The 23,298-nt window shown below is 38.1% G+C and overlaps 1 protein-coding gene across 2 annotated transcripts in view; it reads left to right on the plus strand.

Moving 5' to 3' along the window:
- cemip (cell migration inducing hyaluronidase 1) overlaps window positions 1-23,298 on the plus strand; it is a 194,252-nt gene that overhangs the window by 104,001 nt on the left and 66,953 nt on the right. For both annotated transcript variants that reach the window (XM_059355769.1, XM_059355759.1), the window contains 7 exons: window positions 1,055-1,291; window positions 3,520-3,699; window positions 8,282-8,352; window positions 8,442-8,537; window positions 10,605-10,726; window positions 14,968-15,115; window positions 19,333-19,524. In XM_059355769.1, the coding sequence (XP_059211752.1) occupies window positions 1,055-1,291; window positions 3,520-3,699; window positions 8,282-8,352; window positions 8,442-8,537; window positions 10,605-10,726; window positions 14,968-15,115; window positions 19,333-19,524 (1,046 nt within the window). The remainder of the gene's footprint in view (window positions 1-1,054; window positions 1,292-3,519; window positions 3,700-8,281; window positions 8,353-8,441; window positions 8,538-10,604; window positions 10,727-14,967; window positions 15,116-19,332; window positions 19,525-23,298) is intronic.

Below are 23,298 nucleotides of genomic sequence, written 5' to 3' on the forward strand. Positions count from 1 at the left end.
GGAAGAAGGGGATCCACTCCACTACTTGGCCATTAATGGAGATGGGAACATGCTGGCTTGTCTTTTTCCTCTAGTCAACTATGAGCTCTTTGGTTTTCGTCGCATTCAGGATTAGGTTATTGTCTTCACACCACTGTACTAGCTGTTCGACCTCACTCCCATAGGTCGATTCATCCCTATCGGATATGAGGCCTATAACAATGGTGTCATCTGCAAACTCAAGTATTTTGACAGATGCAAAATTAGATGTACAGTTGTTTGTATAGAGAGGCAATAATCGATGTGACAAGACAGGCGGCTGTGGCTCAGTTGGTAGAGCGTTCGTCCAGTGATCGGAAGGTTGGTGGTTCGATCATGGCATCACCATGGCAGCCTACATGTCGAAGTATCTTTGAGCAAGATACTGAACCCCAAATTCCTCCTGATGCTGCGTTCATCGGTGTGTGAATTAATTCCCAATGGTGGCAGGTGGCACCAGTGTGCCCTGGTAGCCACAGCCACCAGTATGAATGTGTGCACCCCATTTACCATTTACCAAGACACACCCTTGTGGGGCACCAGTGTTCAGAACCCTGGGTGGTGACACATTGTCCTGGATTTTAACATACTGTGTCCTGGAAGTTTAATATCCACTGACAGATTAGAGGCTTAACTCCCGTGGCCAGGAGAGAATTGTACAGTTTGACAGGCATGATGGTATTAAAAGCTGAGCTAAAATCAATGAACAGTACGTGGGCATAGGTGGACCTAGTATCAAGATGTTGTAAAATGAAATGTGTACACAGTGAAACCGCATCGTCCACTCCCCTATTTGCCCTGTAGGCAAATTGGTGAGGGTCTAGCATGATGTGTGACAGGGAATGTGAGAATGCTAACACGTTAAATTAAGATAGTGAGTGCTAAGCAGCAGCATAGTTATTGTGAGCATGTTAGTATTTTAAAACCTATTCATTAGGGCCCTTAACTGGAACACTGAAGCATACTTCCTTGCCTCAAATATCACTTGTAGAAAGACATTATTGAAATGTGTCTAATTCTTCCACACTGTTCTTAGATTGGATGACAGTGATCAGGAACACGGCTACTTTGGGAGGAAGTACATTGGCGTGGGTACAGGAGGGACACTAGAGATCCACGGAGAGAAAAAGCTGTCATGGACATTCCTCAACAAGACCCTCCACCCCGGAGAGAGCAACCAAAACAACTACATGTTCCAGAGAAGCTGGGGGAGCCGAGGCATTATTATCCACGTCATTGACCCTAAGACTGGAGAGGTGCTGCACAATGACAGGTGAGGGTCTCCACAAGGTAGAGACTGCATCTTTGGTGCTGAACAATCACAAGACACTTAATTAGAGAAGAAATTGTGTGTTGGCTGACATCTAATAAGATATCAAATCACAGGGTTGTGATAAAGGAGAAAAAAAAGGCCTCCAATGGCATTGTTTCATGCAGGTATATTAAATGTAGAAATTAATGTCATCATTAATGTCCTTTCATGCTTAATTATCCAATGCATTTTTTTTTCTTTTTAAAATGGAGGTCAGATAAGATAATAATATACAGCTTTTATTGTGGTAAATAGATAATTGAAAGTTTTAGAAGAGGACGCAAGGCCTGGATCACATCCAGTCTCTAATTTACTGTCATGTTTTGCTCTTGCGCTCACAAGAGCCTATTTTAGGTTCCATCTTTTTACCTATAAATTTATTATTAATGTAGTTAGTAGTAAAAATGTACAGTATTTGAAGATACATCATAAATAATGTTGTTCTTGTTATTCTTTTCAGAAACACAATGCAAATAATCATTCTCTGCATTGACAGAAAAGAACAGCACAAACAGGAGGCATTGTCATGAAACAAAATAAACCAAACTATATATTACGGGTGAAGCCAAATAGTTGACTATTCAACAATTTGATGTAGGGGACTAAATTGTTGCAACTTCAATTGACCGCGTGCAAAGCCAAAACCCATAGTGCAAGAGGAGCGTTGCTGGCTCTGGATTAAACAGTGTGGGAGAGCCCTCTCCCAACTTAATATCTTGAAGATCAACAGACACATATGTCTGCTCCAAGTCAAGATGCTAGCTAGCAAACATGAACTAACTTAACGATTGTCTGGCTATGTTAGGTGAGATAACCCAAACTGGATTTAACAGTTATGGTTCCTGTAAACTAGTATTATTATTTAGTGCAGAACTAGTCCAACAAACGTATGTATAATGATATTTGAAAGCTAGCTAGCAATGGTGCTTGGGGTTTAACATAATGTAGGGCTGTGCAGTGCTACATATGGGGTCATCTCTATGTTCCCCAGGTCCTATGTTCCCCGTTTTTCCCAAAAAGGGTCCTTTGTTCCCCTGTAGCAATACATACCGGGGTCCTGTGTTCCCCACAATCTATCAATCTTCACGGTAGACTCTCAGCATGGCCATGGCCAGCATGGTCTGGTTACTTTGCAGTTCATTTTTTGGCTTTTTAAATAGGGTTAGGGTTAGGGTTAGGCCTATTTGCAAAGGGGAACATAGGACCCTGTTTGGGAAAAGCGAGGAAAAAGGGTCCTATGTTCCCCAGTCTCATACAAAGAGGAGAACATAGGACCCGGGGAACATAGACACGCTCCCCTATATGTAGCACATGCTAAAAAAGATCAGTATGTGCTATAGATGATTTACCATCTTAGCACCAGTGGAACCATATTTGTTTGAGTGGGTGTAGCCTACAGATGAGCTGTTTGTAACTAAATAACAATGCTAAAGATTTTGTGTATTGTGCAACAAAACTATCAACCTCTGTATCACCAGTGCTATGTATCTTGGGCTGAACATTATTAACATTTTTTGCTCAACCTTCCACTGCATATCGCAGTCCCTTTTGCTGTGACCTCGAAGATACATCCCGGAGGTATTACTCCAAAAAGTATCGCTAACACTTGCTAACACATCGCCTGTCCACGCCATGGCTCCTGACAGTCTTGGGAGCTTGACGTACATAGCAACAGTAACTAAGGGAGCTTAGCTTTTGCGAACGGCCACTTGGTCATTCAGTGTATTAGGTAAATGTATACGTATGTGCATGTGCACTTCCTTTAAATATGGCAAATTCGATTTCTCCACATGATAATATACATTTGAGTAATGGTAAAAGCATGTTTGCATTGTTGATGTAATTGCAGTAGACTTTTTGACTCTTATGTGCATTGCACAAACTATATGCCAGCACAAAGTGGTGGAACAAGTGACTAAACTCCATCCGATCTGCAGAGTCCCAATATTATAAAACCCAATTAAAGACTAATCTAAAAGGAAAATACAATATAAAATTAGACAGACCAGATAGATAAAACTCAGTTAAAAGCTAGATTAAAGAAGAACGTCTTGATTTTGCTAATAAAATATCAACATCTGGCAACATCTGGTCTTCAGGAAGACTCAATACCAAATACTTTTTTTTTTAACATGTAGAGTGGTTTTCAAAATGCATTTTGTTTCCCCTGTCCACCTTCACTCCCACAGGTTTGACACGTATCGTAGTAAGGATGAGAGTCGTCGCCTTGCAAAGTATGTGGATGGTGTTGAAGCTGGGCTCATACTGGCCATGGTGGTCAATGATGAGGGCTCCAACAACTTGGAGGACTTGGCCAAGAAGAGTCTCTCCAGGCTGGGCAGCCAATACATAAACAATCTAGGATTTCGGTGAGCTCCTGAAACATTGTTTTTGATATAAAATGACATCACTGTAGCTTCTGGCAACATGTGTTTCACAATCAATTAAATAATGGTTTACAGATGAATTAGTATGACAAACATTTTAAGTTATTTCATAGATATTTAGCACACACCAAGGTTATAATAGTTTTGGATTTTTCATTAGTTTTAGTTTTAATTTTGTTGTGAATTTCTGTTTTCAAATTCAGTTAGTTTTAATTAGTCTTTAGAGTGAGTTTGCTAGTTTTAGATTGTTTTTTAATTTTTGAAATTGCTTAGTTTTATTTTAGTTTTTATTAGTTTTAGTTTTTTTGTAATGGGCTATGTGTTGGGTGCCAGATCCAAAGAGGTCATAATAATGTTTGCCTTTATTTCCTTTGGTTTATCTATCTCAGCCCCAATAAGGTTATTAACTCTTACAGTTCCAGGTGTATTGAATTGTGGTTTGAGTGTATACATCCCAGTCTCAATAAGCATATTTACCAATGTGTTGCATATTTTAATAGAAACACTGGATAATGTATTGAAAAAGCTGACGAAAACTAAGTACATTTTCACTATAATTTTAGTTAGTTTTAGTTTAGGTTTGTAACCACAAAATACAGTTTCAATTATATATCGTTCTTTTCAATTCTAATTTTCGTTATTTCATTAGTTTTCGTTAACTATAATAACCTTGGCACACACCATGTCACTTTTTATTGAGGTTAAAAGTGGACTGCATGTATATGGGGACGGGCAGAAAATTAGAAACACCCCTTATTATAATGCAATAGAGTCTCCTAATGAATCTACTGTTAATTCAAATATTTACTCTCCTTTTAATTCTGGTTTGGTCATCAGCTGTCACCAACTCCTGAGAAAAATGTCTGGCTTTGTTCCCCAGGCTGTCTGCTGATGTGAAAAAAAGCTTTACCTAGCCAATAAAGCAGCAGATAAAGACATACTTGACGTTCAGGGCATGCCCACTTGTTATGGAATGCTAAAGCTGCTATTGCTTTGGTTTGATTTCTTACAGACGCTGTATCTGCTTCGTCTGTGTGTGTGTGTGTGTGTGTCTGTCTGTCTGTCTGTCTTAGTATGTCAGGAATGCGTGGGAAATGAAAACTAAATCATGCCATGATAACAAACCCCTGGAGGTGTCTCAAAGTTTTTGACATAAGGGGTGTTAAAGTGGAGACTTGTGCACTGACACATTCCTCAAACAAGACTTAACTGTGCTCTTTTGTTTATCAGAAAGAAAGAATGTGGAACTGTTAGATAGGTGTCTTTGCATTAAACCACTATCTTGTGTGAATGAGTTTGTTTTGCAGTCGTAGTCGACTTCAGCGTCAGAGTTTTGTTGTGGGCTGAGAGAAGATGCTGGTGAATCTTGGCAGTGTAGGCTCTGTGGTTAGCCTCTGAGCCAGGGGGTCTTATGAAACTTTATGCTGCTGAAGAGACCGCAGGAAACACTGAAAGGGTTTCATGAACGACACGAGAACAGAGGGTGACTTAACATTCCATTTCCCAACTTTGCTCGGTGGCTGTGGATGCTGTGAAGGACAGAGTAAATGGATGCTCGCAGTGGTGAGGCGACAGAGGGATTCCTGCTTAATGACTCTTGTCGCCTGTTATCCACACTGTTGCCAAACAGGCTAACACTGGTGTCATCAGGAGAGAGAGGCTGTGTAATTTGTGGCACACCCAGAGACATTTCAGTAAGATGGAATTTATGGGACACTGTTGACTTTGCAACATATTCTCAGTTATGTAATTTGCATATGTTTACTGCAGCTTCCACAGTGCATAGAGAAATACAGCAGCAAACACAGCCAAGAGTGATTTTAACTTTGACTCAAATGAGCATATACATCTGTTGTTTAAACCTCTGGAGTCCATCTATTTATTGAAAATACATGTTTTATTTACAGTAATAACTTTATTTATATATGATATGTAAACAAGCTGAGAAAGCCAGCTGAAAGTTCAATCATAGGAGCTTTCACAGTGTGACATTTATATTTCTAGACCATTTTTAAAATGTGAATTTTCTGTCTACAATGAAAACTATTGCTATTATTAATTTACATGCACATGGACTGTGTATAAATAGTAAAATATATATATATATATATATATAAATAAAATGAAAATTCTGACTGATAGCCAAGTTTGTGTGGAGAAAAAGGAGCTATGCATGTGATGTAAGGACAGACTGAAATATGCTAAATGCTTGGACTAGCATGGTTTCTGCCACAAACTGCATGGGATTAACATAAAGTAGGCATTGCTGTAAATGGGAGACTTGTGGGTGGCAATAGAACCATTTTTGTTAAGAGATTGTGAGGTCAGAGGTCAAGGGACCCCTTCAAAATGGTCATTTGAGTATATCAGCTGTAGCTTTAACCCATTTAGGCCTAAAACGCCTGGAAAAAATGCCTGGAAAACCTCGAAAGAACCCCCTAAAACCTGAAGTTTTTCTGGAAATTCAACAGAAGATTTTCTGTAGCAGATAGAAATGAAACTCAGAATGTATTTGAGAGCTTATACCTGTGGCTTTCATGAGAAGTTGAGTTTATTTGTCCAAACCTTCAATAAAGTTTTTTAAAAAATCAACAAACTCAGCAAATGTTACATTTGACTGAATAAAAATCCTATGCATAATACTAATACATGCCCATTAGCAAGATGCAAACATGATATGTCCATTGGAAGAAATAGACATAGTTCTCATTAACCTACTGTAATAAAAAAATAATAATCATAATAATCATAATAATAATAATAAAAAATAATAATACAGTTTATCTATATTGCACTTTTCAGGGTAATCAACGACGTATAAAGTAATATAAGACATAAACAGTCATGATTTCTTATATCATCATCACAATCAATTAGTATTATTATTGTTATTATCTCCAGATGGCCACAAATCTGTCTGTTCTTCAGTGAAAATATGTCGTCTAAAAACATATTCCTCATCCATAAATCCCGGTCGATTGGTTCCGAGGGTTCAAAGTCCGGATCAGCAATAAAATCATCGGTGCTGTTTTCATCAAGATCTCTTCCGCCACTTACTTCTGAGCTCCTCCGCTATAGTCGTCTTCCGCCATGATTTCACATGATATCACAAAATTTCTTACAACTAAACAAAGACAAAACAGAAATACTTATCTTTGGTGCACAGGCTCACAGACAGAAAATTGCAGCACATCTCAATTCTCTCTCTCTTGACAGCAAAACTGAAGCAAGGAATCTGGGTGTAATTATCGACAGCAATCTAAATTTCAGAAGTCATATCAACCACATCACCAGATCATCTTTCTATCATCTCAAAAATATCTCTAAATTGAGAGGCTTTCTGTCAAAATCCGACACAGAAAAATTAATTCACGCATTTATAACAAGTAGACTAGATTACTGTAATGGTTTATTCACTGGAATCTCCAAATCAAGCATTCAAAGGTTACAACTAATTCAAAATGCAGCTGCGCGTATTCTCACTGGCACCAAGAAATATCAACACATCACACCCGTTCTTAAATCTTTGCACTGGTTACCCGTTAGAACAAGAATCGATTTCAAAATACTGCTCCTGGTTTATAAAGCACTACACGGCCTTGCACCTCAGTACATCACAGATATGCTCATCACCTACACCCCAGCAAGAACACTTCAGTCAACAGGCAGTGGCAACTTACTCATCCCTCACACCAGATCCAAAGAAGGAGAAGCAGCTTTTAGTGTTTATGCCCCAAGAAAGTGGAACACCCTGCCTGACACAGTTAAACGTGCCAAATCAGTAGCCATTTTTAAAAACAGATTAAAAACCAATCTTTTTTCAACAGCATTCGGTTGAACTGTGTACGTGTGGTTGTGGGAGTGGGTGCACATGTGTGAGTAAGTAAGTGTATATGTGGTGAATATGGCAGAGCTTGTCTACCTGCACTCTTCAATTAATTTGTAATTTATTTATTTATTTTTTCTAATTGTTTGTATTTGCTTGTTTTCTGATGTTTTGTTTTGTTTTGTTTTTCAACTGTAATTATGTATATATTGTGAAGCACATTGAGTCTGCCTTGTGCATGAAATGCGCTCTATAAATAAAGTTGAATTGAATTGAATTGAATTTCAAAGTTCTGGAAAAGTTCAATGTTGCATTGCGACACTCGCGCATGTATTCTGATGCATTTCATTGGCCAAGAGACCGAAAATAGGTGGAAAAAAACTACAAATACTACAAAACAACGTATCCGATTTCCTGGCCTTAATGGTAGAATAACGCAACAGCGATCCCGCTTTTAATGGTAGAAATGCAATAATGCTTTCCCAGCTTAAATGGGTTAAAACTGAGTCCAATAGAGCTTCTGAAAGCAAAAAGTCTGCAAAAGTTCTGATGGCCTGCCCAAGGGATTACATTTTAACAATCCTCACTACACACTGTATTTTATATAAATCTGGACAGACATCGATGGAAACTGCAACATGACTAGTTGGTGGAGGCATTCTTTGCTACCTCACCACTCCTTTCCTCAAACCAATCTCTTTTCCTCTGATTCATCTCTCCTGTCTTTGTCTTCCACAGACATCCCTGGACCTTTATAGTGACAAAAGGAGACACTTTTTCTGTTAAGGAGGGTCACGCTGTCTATCAAGGTAGGAATACATTTTTAGTGCATGTTACCAACCTGATCTCATGTATGTAATAAAATGTGTTGTAAGTGATCTATGCGTGTATTTGTCAGGGACCAAGGCCTCCTCAGAGGCCCGGAGCTCTCATGTTTTTAAGTCAAGTTTTGGGGAGCATTTCACCATCACCACCAGCAGCCAGTGGGTGCAAGGTAACTCTTCATGCACACACACACACACACACACACACACACACAAAAAAAAGTCCAACAGGGGTCGCCAACAGTGGTTGCAAAAGCACTCCAGTCCTATCTATCGCAATACAAAATGACACTACTTCTCACTTGATTTATTACCTCAGAAAAAATTCTCTTGGCAGAAGTCTTCTTCAATACAATTTGATGTTAATGTATAAATAATGGTCCAATTTAGAAGGAAATAATGACAAAGAAGCTCATGATTTGGGGCGTGGCTACCACAGCGAGCTGTCAATCAGGATACACGGCACTGTGTACATTGAAACAGGTCAGAACTTTGACCCTTTCATCCTGTGTTTTTAGTTCATGAAAGTTTATTTGAACATACATTTCGATAATTTAAAAATGTCTTGTTCAGCGTTCGGTTGTACTAAAAGACACTCCAAGGAGTTGGCTGTGACATTTTTCTGGAAAGTAGGCTGATTTTTTTTAAAACACACTTGTCCTTGCTCCTCCCCATACCAAATATGGTCTCTCCTGGTTTAAAAAAACTACCATAGCGACGGATTTAAAGCAAGATGGTGACAGCCGTAAAGCCAAAATTTATGCTTTAAGTAGCAGTCCACGATCCAGTGGGTGATGTCACAGTGACTACGTCTGTAATGCCCGCGAATGTAATAATGCCCACAAATGTAATAAACCACAAACGTAATAAAAATCGGCAGCTTTTAATGCAATAAAACCACAAACGTAATACATTTTCCACAAACGTAATAGCTGCTGCCTACTACAAACGTAACATACAATTTCCCAGATATGTAATAACTATTAGGTTTGCAGGGAATTATGATTGTGGGGAAGTGAAAATATTCAACTTTCAATATTGTAATAGAATAATAGTTGTTGTGGTTGTTTGTTTGTTTGTCTATACACACACACTACAAGATAATTTAACTTTTTGGATGTGAAAACTATACGAGTCACATTAGCCTATTATTGAAATAAAGCCAGCAGCTGGATTTTGCACCCTCGGTCAGTATTAGTAGTATGTGTATAGGCAAACAAACAAACAACAACAACCCCAACAACCATTATTCTTTGCATTATTACATTTGTGGGAAATCACGTGTTACGTTTGTAGTAGGCAGCGGCTATTACGTTTGTGGAAAATGTATTACGTTTGTGAGATTATTGCATTGAAAGCTGCAGATTTTCATTACGTTTGTGGTTTATTATGTTTGTGAGTATTGTTACATTCGGGGGCGTTACAGACATCCATTATTTATATTCAGTCTTTGGTTTTAACTGTCAGGGCCAGACTTCCATTTCTTTGGTGCCTGCTTTTTATGCACAGAAGTAACACACTGTGCCTCAAACACATTAATATATCGGACAAAATAGGATTGAGTCACAATTTTTTGATCATCATTGTTTGCAAAGAGGTCCCTCTCCAAGTAAAATTCTATCTTAGAGGTTGTATTTCGACTGCAGGATCTCAAAAACTATACACACACATGCAGACACAGGCAAAGAAAACTCATTGTTTCATCATCTCAATCCATAACCAAATTATTTCCTTATCAATACGTCTGCCTTATACCCAGTCGTCCGGTATGCTGGTATTGACCCCTCCTTTACCACTTGTCAAAGCTGATTCCAATTAGATGGTTCTCATCTCCCATTAGATAGCAGCAATTTTAATGAAACTTCCAGACTGCAGCATGCAGATATGAACACGTGCACATACACAGACATATACACAGTGGAAAAGGCTGTGTGTGTGTGTGTGTGTGTGTGTGTGTGTGTGTGTGTGTGTGTGTGTGTGTGTGCAAATCTGTGTGTGGCAAGCTTTAGATTTAAATTCAACCCCACAGCCAAATGCACATCCCCTGCTGTGGCAGCCAGACAGAGAATATAATGGGAGGAGAGAGCCCTTCAATTATTCTGCTACAAATGCTCTTTGCCAGTCGAAATGGACTTCAAGTCAAAGCCTTGACGTAGATCAGTCTAATATCTACCACTTGGCTGTCTGACCACTAAACTGGGAGTTTGTGTGTATGTGTGTGTGTGTGTGTTTTATAGAGGCAGAATGGACGGAATGGTTTGAAAGAGATGATGAAAGGGGATCAGGAGACTGGGAGAAAGTGTCTGACCTGCACAAGGCCTACCCAGACAGACTTTGCAGCAGTCCACTTGATATCCAGGTAAATATCTCCTTACTTTTTGAAACACACATATATGTATGACTATATGTGCGTAGTCACATACACCTTATTGTGCTGTCACTTAGCTACAGAGATGAGAGCTGCTGATGCTGGCAACCAGGTCTTTATCATATCAGGCCTGGAATTTTGTCATTTTAGGGGCGAGGCCACTTGGCCATTTGTGTTGGCAATTTTTTGAGGGCAAAGGCCAAAAGCCAGGGCACCAAGGCCATAAAATAAAACAACGATTTTAAGTCTTACCAATAATGAATTTAATTTAAGGACTAGTAATGACGCTCCTGAGGAAGATTGGTGTCTCAGTTGAAACAGTCAAGCAGGTAAAGAAACATCTCCTTGTAAAGTAAAATGCATCAATCTTGTGCATTTTGAGAGCTAAATGAGAATAAACACCTCACATACCATTTTTCACAGTCGGGAGATCTCGTATTATAAAATCTTTGTTATCCTATACTGTGTCATTTTTAATTGCTGCCATGGCCCTCCTGGCCCTCGTGAAATTCCTGCCCTGTATCACAGTGATTCCCAACAAGGGGGGCCTGACCCCCCAAGGGGGGCGCCAAAGATCCATGGGGGGTCGCGAAGCCCTCTTGATTTTAAGGGACGTAATAAATCTAATGTGTTAAATATAGATGAGTCAGCATTTAATTCATTAGTGGGACAAAAACAACTAAATAAGGGCTACATTAAACTATTCATTTATTTAAATAAATAAAAAACACTATAGAAAAATGTGAAAATAAAGGCTATATCGCGGGAATAAGGATGTGTGTAACATCCCTCCTGCAGTAGACACAGGTAACCTCACCTAGTGGTAACCTCACCTAGCGGTACCTCACCTAGCGGTAACCTCACCTAACAACAGAAACACAGAGCTAATAGAAAAATTGTGGAGCTTCAGGGAGACGAAAATGCTGAATATCTCAAAAAGAAAAAGAGAGGGTACCATGAAAGGTACATTGAGTTCAGCTTCATAGAAGCAATGGACAATGGGGGGGTCGCCAAAGATTACAATGGTAAAAATGTGGGTCCCTCAGGAAAAAGGTTGTGAACCACTGCTGTATCATATACTTCTGAAGCAACACGAAAAACCCATTGATGATTATTAGTAGAAACAATATTGTGTTAATGCAATATTTCTATGGCACAATATTTGGCTTTCTGTCTTTTTAAACATTAGTTTTCAGTAGGCTTATATGTCCCAGCACTGTTCACACGGCCACATTAAAAGGAACACTGTTGCTTGTTTATTGTCCTACCCTGCTTGATCTAACTTGATCTCGGTCAATGAGTATGTTTATATACACATAACTGTCTAATCCTGGCTAAATATGTATAAGGGATGGAATGCCGCTTTCTTTTTTTTTGGTCAAAAATGAGTTATTATCATTTTCATGACATTCAAGGCATCTTTTGTTATGTGACAAAACATCTTATCTCAGATGTGTGTCATTTTAGAGAAAAATGGCAGTCGTTTTTTACAGTCACTGCCTACCTAGTGAAACAAAGCAAGAGTACAGTAACATCCATTACTGTATTCTTGTTATGTTTTACCCAACAAAAAAATAACCGTGTTGCTGCGCAGTGAAGTTACTGTTTCCATGGTGAACACACACAGCTGATTTTGCAGCATCCTCACGAAAAATTATTTTGTTTTGCTCTGTTGAATTGGAGTTTAACTTGCCCATATTGCTTCAAAGAAAAGTTGTTTTGCAGTGCTTTAACAGAAATGTGATTTGTAGGTATAGCAGATACTACATTACAGATACAGAAACACCCCCAGACACACAATAATCTAATACTCGTACATAATAATGTGGTCCTATTCAAAATAAATTGTCCCCATTTTAAGCAGCCGTTTCAGCACCAGAACAACTCCCGGGTGGAAAATATTGACCTAAAATGGTCATATTAGTTTGGGTTTGGTTTATCCATGTTCAGGAAAACAAACAGTCCCAATTATTTCAAATACGGTGCATCTAACACACCCAGAGCCCAAGTTGTAGCAAAATAGTTTTTGGAGAATCTACTGCCTTTTTCCTTGGTATGGTGCCACGCTTTTGGTAAGTAATACAAAGCAAGAATACAGTAACTGCAAAATAGGGGTAAAATATAAAATTAAATATGAGGATTGATATGTACAAAGAATAAGCTAATATAAAGTAACAAAACAGCCACATGTCCAATAACGTGTAAATGTACTCAAAGAATTGTCACTAGCACTTATTGATGCACTAATAGCTCTTATTGCACTATACCTTGATTGTTTGCTTTTACTCTTCCTGTAAGTCGCTTTGGATAAAAGCGTCTGCTAAATGACTAAATGTAAATGTAAATGTAAATAACCTACCTACTACTTAGGCTGGATGACAGGATAACTTTAAAGTAATTTTTTTCAGTTCTGCACTCTGCGTAGTTACTGCCTTTTTGCTTTTTAGGGCAGTATACTGCAATCCAATCCAATCCAATCCAATCCACTTTATTTATATAGCACAATTTTAGCAAACACAAGGTTTCCAAAGTGCTGCACAAACAATAAATACATAACACAATCCAAAGAGATGTAGTAAACAATAGAACAGTAAGATGCAATAAGATAAAATAAATTAAAAATGGGATAAAAATAAATAAAATAAAATGTAAAATGTACTGCCCGCACAAAATAAAATATGCATGAATACAATAAAAACAAAAAATCATAAAATCAACATAAAATCAACACTCTACGTGGTGTTAAAAGCCAACGACACATTTTTTAGACCATAATTCATACCAAAAATGGAGTTGATTCTTGAAAAGCTTGAGAATTGTAACTTTATACTGACATCTACACATAGCAACAATAATGTTGGATTAGCGGTGTACCAAAGAGGTGCCACAAGGACGGCGGCTCCAGCTGCTCCTGTGTCTTGTTCTGTTGGGGGTAGTCTGTCCATCCAGTCTGCTGATCATCAGCATTGAGCCAACCAGCTATTACTGTGCTGCTGGGACAGGACATGGCAGCAGCCAGTGGATGTGGATCCAGCCTGGCAGCATAAAGCAGCAGCTGCCTTCCATGAAGATAAGCAGTTATGCCAGGTCTGCCCACACCACCTCCAACACGCATAACATTACCATAAAAACAGGCCTCAGCTGCCTCTTTTTATGGCTGCTGTGCAGCAGTATAACTTAATAATAATAATTTGCTCCATTGTATTTACTTCTCACCTCCTTTACAACCTGTCCTGTGTGTTTTCTTGTTTCCTTGCTTTCTCAATTAAATGAAATTAGAAATTATTCAAAATGTGTTGTTGGCATCAAACTATTTTTTAAACGATGCAATGTGAAGCTGCAATCAATTTTCAGAAACATTTAGTAAGAACTGCCATGTCCTTTCTTGTTTTTCAGCTGTGTGTGTGTGTCATCAGTTTTCCACTGAGTCTGTTTTCCTCCGTTTGCAGTTTTATTTATCTAATCTGCCTTTACGGGATCTCTATTTTTAGCAGCCAAGTGGTTTTTGTTGTGTCGTTCTAATATGTTTTGGATTTTGGTTTTCATTCGCATGCCGAGGGGGAACTTTTGCACTTCCTTGTTGTTTTACTTAGTCATGCAATGGTACCACTGAAGGTCAAAATTCCTTCAATCCTAATCAAAGGCCAAGAAAATACACTATTTAAAGGGTAAAAAAAAATCAGTCACAGTCATTTCTGTACAGGGGTGCAGGTATTGCCACTAGGCTATCTGACATTTGTAAATGTCCATGTTTAATAAGCCAGTGTACTGCACTTATCCTATGGGACGTTTTAAAGCATTAGCTTTAAACTATTATTAAAGGTCCAAAAGATGGAAATAATTAACAAATGTGAATGCTGTGCCAACTATGTGAAATTAACTAATCTTTGTGTTACAATGTGACAAAAAAGGATCCATGCAATCCAGACTGGTAGAGCCCTAACCCTCAATCTTCCCTCTGTTTGCCAGCAAAATAAGCCAGGCGCTAGACAAATACCAGATGTCTCATGCAAAAACACATACGCTGTCCTGAAACCAAGTAGCCAGACATCTCTCCCTCTCTTCCTCTCAAGCTGTAGACAAGCTACTTTTGAAATGTTTGTTTAATCTTGAAGAACACTGTCACCTACAGTGTAATTGAGGTGTCACAAAATGTGACAGTGATGCTTTGGGATTTTTGGAAAAAGCACCCTCATAGCATTCATTTTTGTCGTCATCTTTCCCTTGTCCAGGCTGCAACCCATGATGGCATACTAGCCAACCAAACTGGAGACGTGATCCACAAGTATGACAAGGACTACGGCTTTGTCTGCCTCAACAAGGACCAGGCTCATGGCCTCTGTCACAACTACAGGGTTCGCTTCCTCTGTGGAAAACTAGGTACATTCATCACTTACTGTCATTGTCTGTGTGTATGAGTATCTGCACCCTGCAAAGGGGAGTCTAAAAACCAGATAAAAACACTAAATCTGAGGGAAATGATCTTGCTACATGGACAGATAATTTCACTTGACAAGATTTCTTAAATTAGAAATAGCATGTTGAACGCTTAAAATATCAAATAACTCTCAAAACAAGATAAATTATCTAACACTTCTAAATCTAAAGGTTTTTTTTATCTTGGTAAGAAACAAAGAATCGTCAGGTCACTCTGCTCGGGCCAGTTCATCGCTGCTGGCAGCTTTAATTTATCTTGTTTTAAGAGTTAATTTCTTATTTTAAGCGCACAACATGCTTATTTCTAGATTTAAACCTCTGAAGTCCAGGAGATTTTGGTTCAAATTTGTCAACTTCCTATGCATTAATTTCTGTCTCTGTTAAGCATCTTTCAGTCTGTCCTTACATCACATGTATGGCACCTTTTTCTCGACACAAACTTGGCTATCAGTCAGATTTGTCATTTTATTTTAATTGGCAAAGTATAAAGCTGCCAGGAACCCAAAATACAAACAAAAGAAGCAGGTGTCTATGGAAATGTACCTTTTTTTTTAACCATTTATACACACAAAAACAATGGAAAAAATAATAATAAAACTGCAAAACAGTCTATTTGCATATAAGTAATAGTTTTCATTGTAAAAAGAAAATTCACATATTAAAATGGTCTAGAAACATAAATGTCGCACTGTGAAATCTCCAATGATTGCACTTTCAACTGGCTTTCTTAGCTTGTCTACATATCATATATAAATAAAGTTATTAAAACGTGTATTTTCAATAAATAGATGGACTCCAGAGGGTTGATAATCTTAATTTAAGAAATCTTGTCAAGTGAAATTATCTGTCCATGCAGCAAGATCATTTCCCTCAGATTTACTGTTTTATCTTGTTTTTACACACACCTTTTTTGCAGTGCATGATTTTTTTTCCTATGCTTTTTAGGAGAATGTGATGCTCTTAAAACAACTTTCACACGTAGAACATTGGCATAGATAAAAGCTTATACTGATTCTTTTTTGTACATATACACTTACAAACACTGTTATGTGTAGGCTGCTATGCTTGGCATGCATGGAGCCCACATGAGGAAAACACTGCCACACAGCCTGCTCAGAATGCACTGGCACTGCTCCAACCATACTGAGACATCACAGACCTCTGTCCGGGCTTGTTACTTGTCTGTGTGTTATGCGGAGAGCTTTAGGGAGTGTTGCTATGATTGTTTGACATGATGGCACTGGGTACAATCAATTTGCATAACTCTCCAGTTACCCTACATGCACACACAACTATACTCACCTGCTAATTTGAGGAAAAATAAGGGAATTGTGATTTAAGGCCAGGATTTATTCTAGTTAACACATTCTTACACAACTGGATTACTAATGAAAATGGACGAATTACAACGTACAAAATGTTAAATCACATTTTCATGAAACAATTGCATTCAATTTAGATGAAATGTCAACACTGTAACCCTTTATCAGGGGAAGAACTATATTTGGTAACATCAGCGGGTATCTAAAATGAGTAATAAATGAGTAATAAATAAAATAATGTTTCGAGAAAAAAGTTGCAAATTTACTAGATTAAAGTGGCAAATGGACAAGAAAAAAAGTTGCAGATTTAGGAGATTTAAAGTGGCAAATCTGCACGAAAAAAGTTGCAGATTTACAAGAAAAAAGTGGAAAAAAAGCAACTTTTTTTTCGCAGATTCACCACTTTAATCTCATAAACTTTCTTTTTCAAAATATTACCCTCCTCCCTCTGGTCCGTATGTTTTTTTTTTTTTTTACACATTCTGGCAGTAAGTAATATCCTCCAATATTTTCTAGGGTTGAAATTTGGAATTTGCAAGTATTTCAATGAGTGCACTATTATTTAACATACGGAGTAAATAAAAAAACAAACATTTGGTAACGCTTTATATCAGGGAACACATATTCAACATTAATTAGTTGGTTATTAGCATGCAAAAAAGGAACATTTTGGCTCTTAATTATTAAGTAGTTATTTATGCCTTATTCTGCATGGCCTTATTATACAACCAGTAAGACATTACCTAACTTTGGTGCAAAGTGAGCCACTTTGTAGAGTAATGATTGATATTACAATCATCCAAAAGGAGCCACCAGTCACGTCAAAGGTCTGGAGAAGGTGGCTATTTGCCGTTTCCATGGTTTCCTTCACCGCTATGTTGAGACTTATAAAGTCCATACAAAGTAAAGTATATTAAGATCATAACTCATATACAACAACTTCCTTACTTACTACTAATTAGCAATAATTCTGAGGTTATTGAGGGAAAACTCTTAGTTAATGTCTTACTGGTTGTATAATAAGGCCATGCAGAATAAGGCATTAATAACTACTTAATAATGACTAATTAAGAGACAATATGTTACTTATTTGCATGCTAATAAGCAACTAATTAATGTTGAATATCTGTTCCCTAATATAAAGTGATACCAAACATTTATTCATTTAATTATTGTTCAAACAAGCTGGAATTTGAGGCAACATGTTGGTCACTGTTGATACCGTGGGCAGCATTGGGAAAGAGAGGAGAAACTGAGAGGATCAACTGTAATCTGTCAGCTTTGTGTGCTTGCATTTTCTCCTGCATGTGCCTACATGAGTCTAGACAACATTAAGGCAGTTGAAGAATGACTTTCAGCAAAACAAATGTGAAAAAATATTAGTCTGTAATATAATATTCCTTTGGTAACAAACACAGAAGGCATCTTCTCACAAATTCCGTGTTTGTGCATGTCTTAATATTCTGCATCAAGATATCAAACTCATTTCTACCATTTCTCCTTTAAGCTCACATAAAAACACACAACAACATTGAGAATGAGTAATGATCAATAAAAGTTTATGCGTTTAATGTTTAAAAAAATAAATAAAAGTATATTTGCTTAATTGTTATAGATTACACTGACTGATGATACCAATTATAGTAAGTATGTAAATAAGTAAGTAAAGTTTATTTATATAGCACTTTTCACAGATAAATTCACAAAGTGCTTAACAGAAGATAAAACGAAAGAAATAAGATAGGGGAACAGAAGACAATTAAAACACAGTCAAAACACAATTAAAACATAATTAAAACACAATGAAAAAAAAAAATTATAAAATAATATGTACAATGCATCGTGGCCATCCAAATGCCTGTCTAAAAAGATATCTGGTCTTAAGGTGATTTTTAAAAGAGTCCACAGAAATAGCAGACCGTAGGGGGAGAGGCAGAGAGTTCCAGAGTTTGGGTGTCACATATTCACATGATGGATCACCACGTTTATTCAGATGGGTACGTGGAACAGACCGTTGTTTTTTTGTAACAAAATGTCCCATCATCCACGGGGCCAACCAAAGCGCTCTCATCAGCTTCTTCCTTCATGTTCACTGTGGTTTGTTGTTGTCTGAACTCATCAAGCTAGTTGGTGCTCCAGTATAATCGGTCCGCCTGAAACTCATCCAGTGAGAAACGTTCCACGGTGCAAAAATAAGTGCGATTAAAATGCGTACATTTTTTAACGCGTTAATTTTTGTGTAATTAATTAATCTTAATTAACGCGTTAAAGTCCCGGCCCTATTTTAAACTGAATCCTGTATGCAACAGGAGCCAGTGAAGAGACTTCAGGACAGGGCTGATGTGGGAGCGTTTCTTTGAAGCACTGAGTAATCTTGCGGCGGCATTCTGAATTTACTGAAGGCGGCCAACAGCGGACATACTTAGTGAGGAGAAAAGTGAGTTACAGATATCAATCCGAGATGAGATAAATGCATGTATGAGCATCTCAATAGGTGTATCACACTGTTGGAAAGAAAACTCCAGATGGTTGACCGTCAGATTGGAGAGAAACATTGTCTAAGCCTGTCAGCCCTTTAGCCTCACAAAGACACCGGCGGGTTCATTGGAATTTTTCCCATGCAGTTCATGTGGTTTGTGGAGAAGGCTTATGACCACGCTCCTTGCATCTTGCTGGGGAGGAGAAACATGGGGTGCTGGGGCTGTTACTATAAACCATCTGGTGCTTTTATAACTGCGAGTGAGAGTTGTGTCCATATTCTCAGCAGGAAGTCAAGCACATTCTCTGTGGGTGCTCTGCCGGGGTTGTGAACATTCTGTGAACTGTATCCCCATGTAGTTCGTCCGCAGGCCTCCATTTCCATCGACATGTTGTCCAACAGCAGCGTCCTGGAGCTGGCCGACAAACCAGTGGGCTGGAGGTCTGGGGATCGGGTGGTGGTGGCCAGTACTGACTATTCCATGCACCAGGCTGAAGAGTTCACCCTGATGCCCTGCCCTACCTGCACACCCAACCAGATTAAAGTCCAAGGTAAGAGAACCAGTGACTTACAGTGTGTTACCATACAGGGCTGGAAAGAAATGAATGTTGTGCATTGTTGCTTCCTACAGTCAGAAACTGATTGGGCACTGATAGATAAATGGTTTGGCCAGTAAGGATTTAAGGTTCTGCACCTTGATGGAATATATGTTATTATGATTTGATTTCTATAGTGACCATAGACTGTATATGAATAATGGACGTAGTCACCGTGACGTCACCCATTGGTTTGTGGCCCGTTGGAAGCATCGAAATAATAATAAAAACAGGAGTTTAAAAAAAAAACGATAACTAACTGAAACTGTATTTTGACGTTACAAAACTAACTGAAACTAACTAAAATTATAGTGAAAATGTCCTTCGTTTTCGTCTTTGTCAACTTTGTTCATACGTAAACCTTTTTGGTCGATATGAAATCTATTTAATCTATCTGGTTTTATGACTTAATAAACTTATTGGGGCTAAGATGGATAAGAAAAAGGAAATAAAGGCAACATTTATTGTGACTTTTTTGAATCTGGCACCCAACAAATACCCCATTACAAAAAAACTAAAACTAAGTTTAGACTAATAAAAACTAAACAAAAACTAAGCATTTTCCAAAAGATAAAAACTAATTAAAACTAACAAACTCACTCTAAAAACTCATTAAATCCAAAACTATTATAACACATTCTGGTATTAAATTTGTACTCACCATAGTGTGACTGAATCACATCCCAATCTACTTGTTATGCTGACATCCGCGCATGAAGTTAACAGCACATGTTTTTAAGTTCCAGGGTGGAAGTTGCGCTTGTATACTTTGGATCTGAATTATGTGCATCAATCTACGGTACATACCATGTAGTCAGCTTGCATTCGTGTGCACTGAACCAAGACTCCTGTACCATGACGTTCAGCATGAATACACAAACTACTAATGTGCAGACCAAAACACAGATAATAGATAAAATATTTAAGCAGTAGCTTTCTATTAAGAAGCAACTACTACCATCTGTTCAAAATAATTTAAAAGACAATCATCCTTATGCAGTTGCTTTTTTCCACAGTACTGAATTCAAACTAAACCATGACTCCTAAACTGCACTGTGACTTCTGTGTACCATAGTCTAAATGTGGACACATAGCATATGTGTCTTCTGTATCATATTCAGTAGATGCATGCTTTATTTCTTGCGATATGGGACACACATTTTAAATGGATTTTTAAAATGCACTTGCTGTTTCAATTCAACCATTGAAATCTTCAGGAATGTAACGTGGCTTTGCAATAACAACTGACCTTATCGCTCTCTTTGCTGACATTTTTTCAGGATTAGATGATCTTTATTTATTGAATACAGAGAGTGATTATGTTTCTCATTTTAGATGCAGCCTATGGTTATTTGGAATGAAATTCCTGCTTAACTATGGTATTTAGGATATCTGCCCAAACAGATTAAAATCACACACTGAAACCATCTTTATTGCTAGGAACCTTTCCATGAGAATTAAAGCTGAGTCTACAGAGGGATGTGTGTGTGCGCGTGCACACATAAACACTGATCGAGGCCAGATTGAGACAGCCTAGAGCAGTGTATGGGAGTCAGTGGAAGGTGTTTGCTCTGACTCTTGGCCAAGGGAAAGTCTCAGCCTGCATCCTGGAGGACTGTGTGTTCCTAACTGAGACCATTCATGCTGACATGCATATACAAACACTGACACGCATGCTAGTATGAACACAAACACAGGCATTTATTTTTGTTCTTTTCCTGTATCACACACACATTCAGCAGAGTTCTTAAGGTCAGCCTTGTCAGTCCTCGCTGTTATCATGTGTGATTGAAATGATCTTTGTCTTTGTGTCTTAGAAAAACCCTCAGTGGCTAAAAATCATCAATAACATGATATGACGTGTCCTCTCATAGCTGTCGCTCCCGTTCACCGCTTCACACACCAAAAAAAAAGTCAAGTTTGCATTTCTTCTGCCTGTGGAGTCCAGGATTTATCTTCAAATCTCTGCTTGAGCTGCTCTCTGTTTTTCCTTGGCTCTCTGACGTCACTGGCTGTTTGGCCATCCATTTTTATGAGCCCCAGGCAGCTCCTCAGAGCTCCTGTCAATCTCATTTTAAGTGTAATCCGTTTTATTAATTCCTGCCCACGTGCCACTTTGCAGCACCATTTTTTAACAAGCAGCGATAATCAAGTCTATTTACCAGCCCCTGAGGTTACACACAAACATGGAGCATGTGTTGTTTTTGTTGCTGGCAGTTGAGAGCTGGGTGATGACACAGAGACAGATAGCCCCGGGCTATTTATCAGTTTGAGTCTAATAACTTGTGCCTGAGTTTTACATGTTGAACTTTTGACAGTTCTAAATGGCATAAATAATGATGAGTGTCGAAAATAAATGGTGTGGAGTGGATTAATGGCCCGAAGCAGTGGGGAAGGATTTAGAATTATTCTATTTCTATCCTGACATTTACCTCGCTTTTTGCAAAGCCAGGCTGCATTAGTTTCACCGTGAGATTTAGGTCTGGAAAGCATACACTGAGAACTGATCATCCCTCCAAAAATAAATAACAAAACAAAAAATTGGCCATGACCAAATTTGCAAATGTGCAAATTTGCCAATATGGAGTGAATGTGAGAGTGATCAGATAAATCTGCCAGTGGAAATAAATCATGAGCTTGGTAGATTCCACTGATTTCCAGGCTATTTGTTACACAGTTGTGGTACAAAGGAACAATTTTAGACCGAGTATTGATGAGAAAAAAAATGTTAAAAATCCCTCCAAAATTACATCAAGACACCATGACCTTGAGGAACACCATAGAAAAATCCATACGTTCTTAGATTTTGGAGATTTGCAATAATTGCAATTTTAGGCATTTGAATGGCGAGGATTTTATCACACAAAGATCAGAAGGCAAAATGGATCACTGCAACAAAATGAGCTGTAAACAAACAGATGAAAAGCAATTGATTATGCATCACAAGCATTGTATTCTGACTATAAAGTGCCCACTTAGTAATGTTACCATCTCATTTATTTCACATATTTGTGTTCTGTCAGCGGGTCAGACAGATATTATGCCATTTGATTTCCCTTTCAGTGGCTGTAGTGGGCTCAACTTAAGGCTATAGAAAATATATTATTAGATATATAGACTATATAGTTCTTAGATTTTGGAGATTTGCAAGAATTGCAATTTTAGGCAATTGAATGGCGAGAATTTTATTACACAAAGATCCTGAAAGAAGGCACATTGATTACTGCAACAAAATGAGCTGGAAACAAACAGATGAAAAGCAATTGATTATGCATCACAAGCATTGGATTCTGACTATAAAGTGACCACTTAGTAATGTTACCATCTCATTTATTTCACATATTTGTGTTCTGTCAGCGGGTCAGACAGATATTATGCCATTTGATTTCCCTTTCAGTGGCTGTAGTGGGCTCAACTTAAGGCTATAGAAAATACATTGATACTAGAAGGTCTCCAGGAATACACTGGTTCCAACCATGCATGGCATCTTGTCGAGAAGAGGCTGTATTGACAAGAGCTGAAGCCTCCTCTTTAAATGTAAGAAAAACTGATCGACTTACAGACACTATAGTAAACATTAGAAAGTGAGGACCTGACAATTGTCTTTTTGGCCTGGGCTGTTGATGTTTTAAACTTGCTAGTATCATTTTTTCCTTTTGTGTCCTGGTTGTGCTGGTGGAGGGTGCAGGAGGATAGAAAGGGAGAAGCATGTGGGTGTGTTATCGTCTG

The sequence above is a fragment of the Centropristis striata genome, chromosome 2, assembly GCF_030273125.1.
Source record: "Centropristis striata isolate RG_2023a ecotype Rhode Island chromosome 2, C.striata_1.0, whole genome shotgun sequence".
NCBI lineage: Eukaryota > Metazoa > Chordata > Actinopteri > Perciformes > Serranidae > Centropristis > Centropristis striata.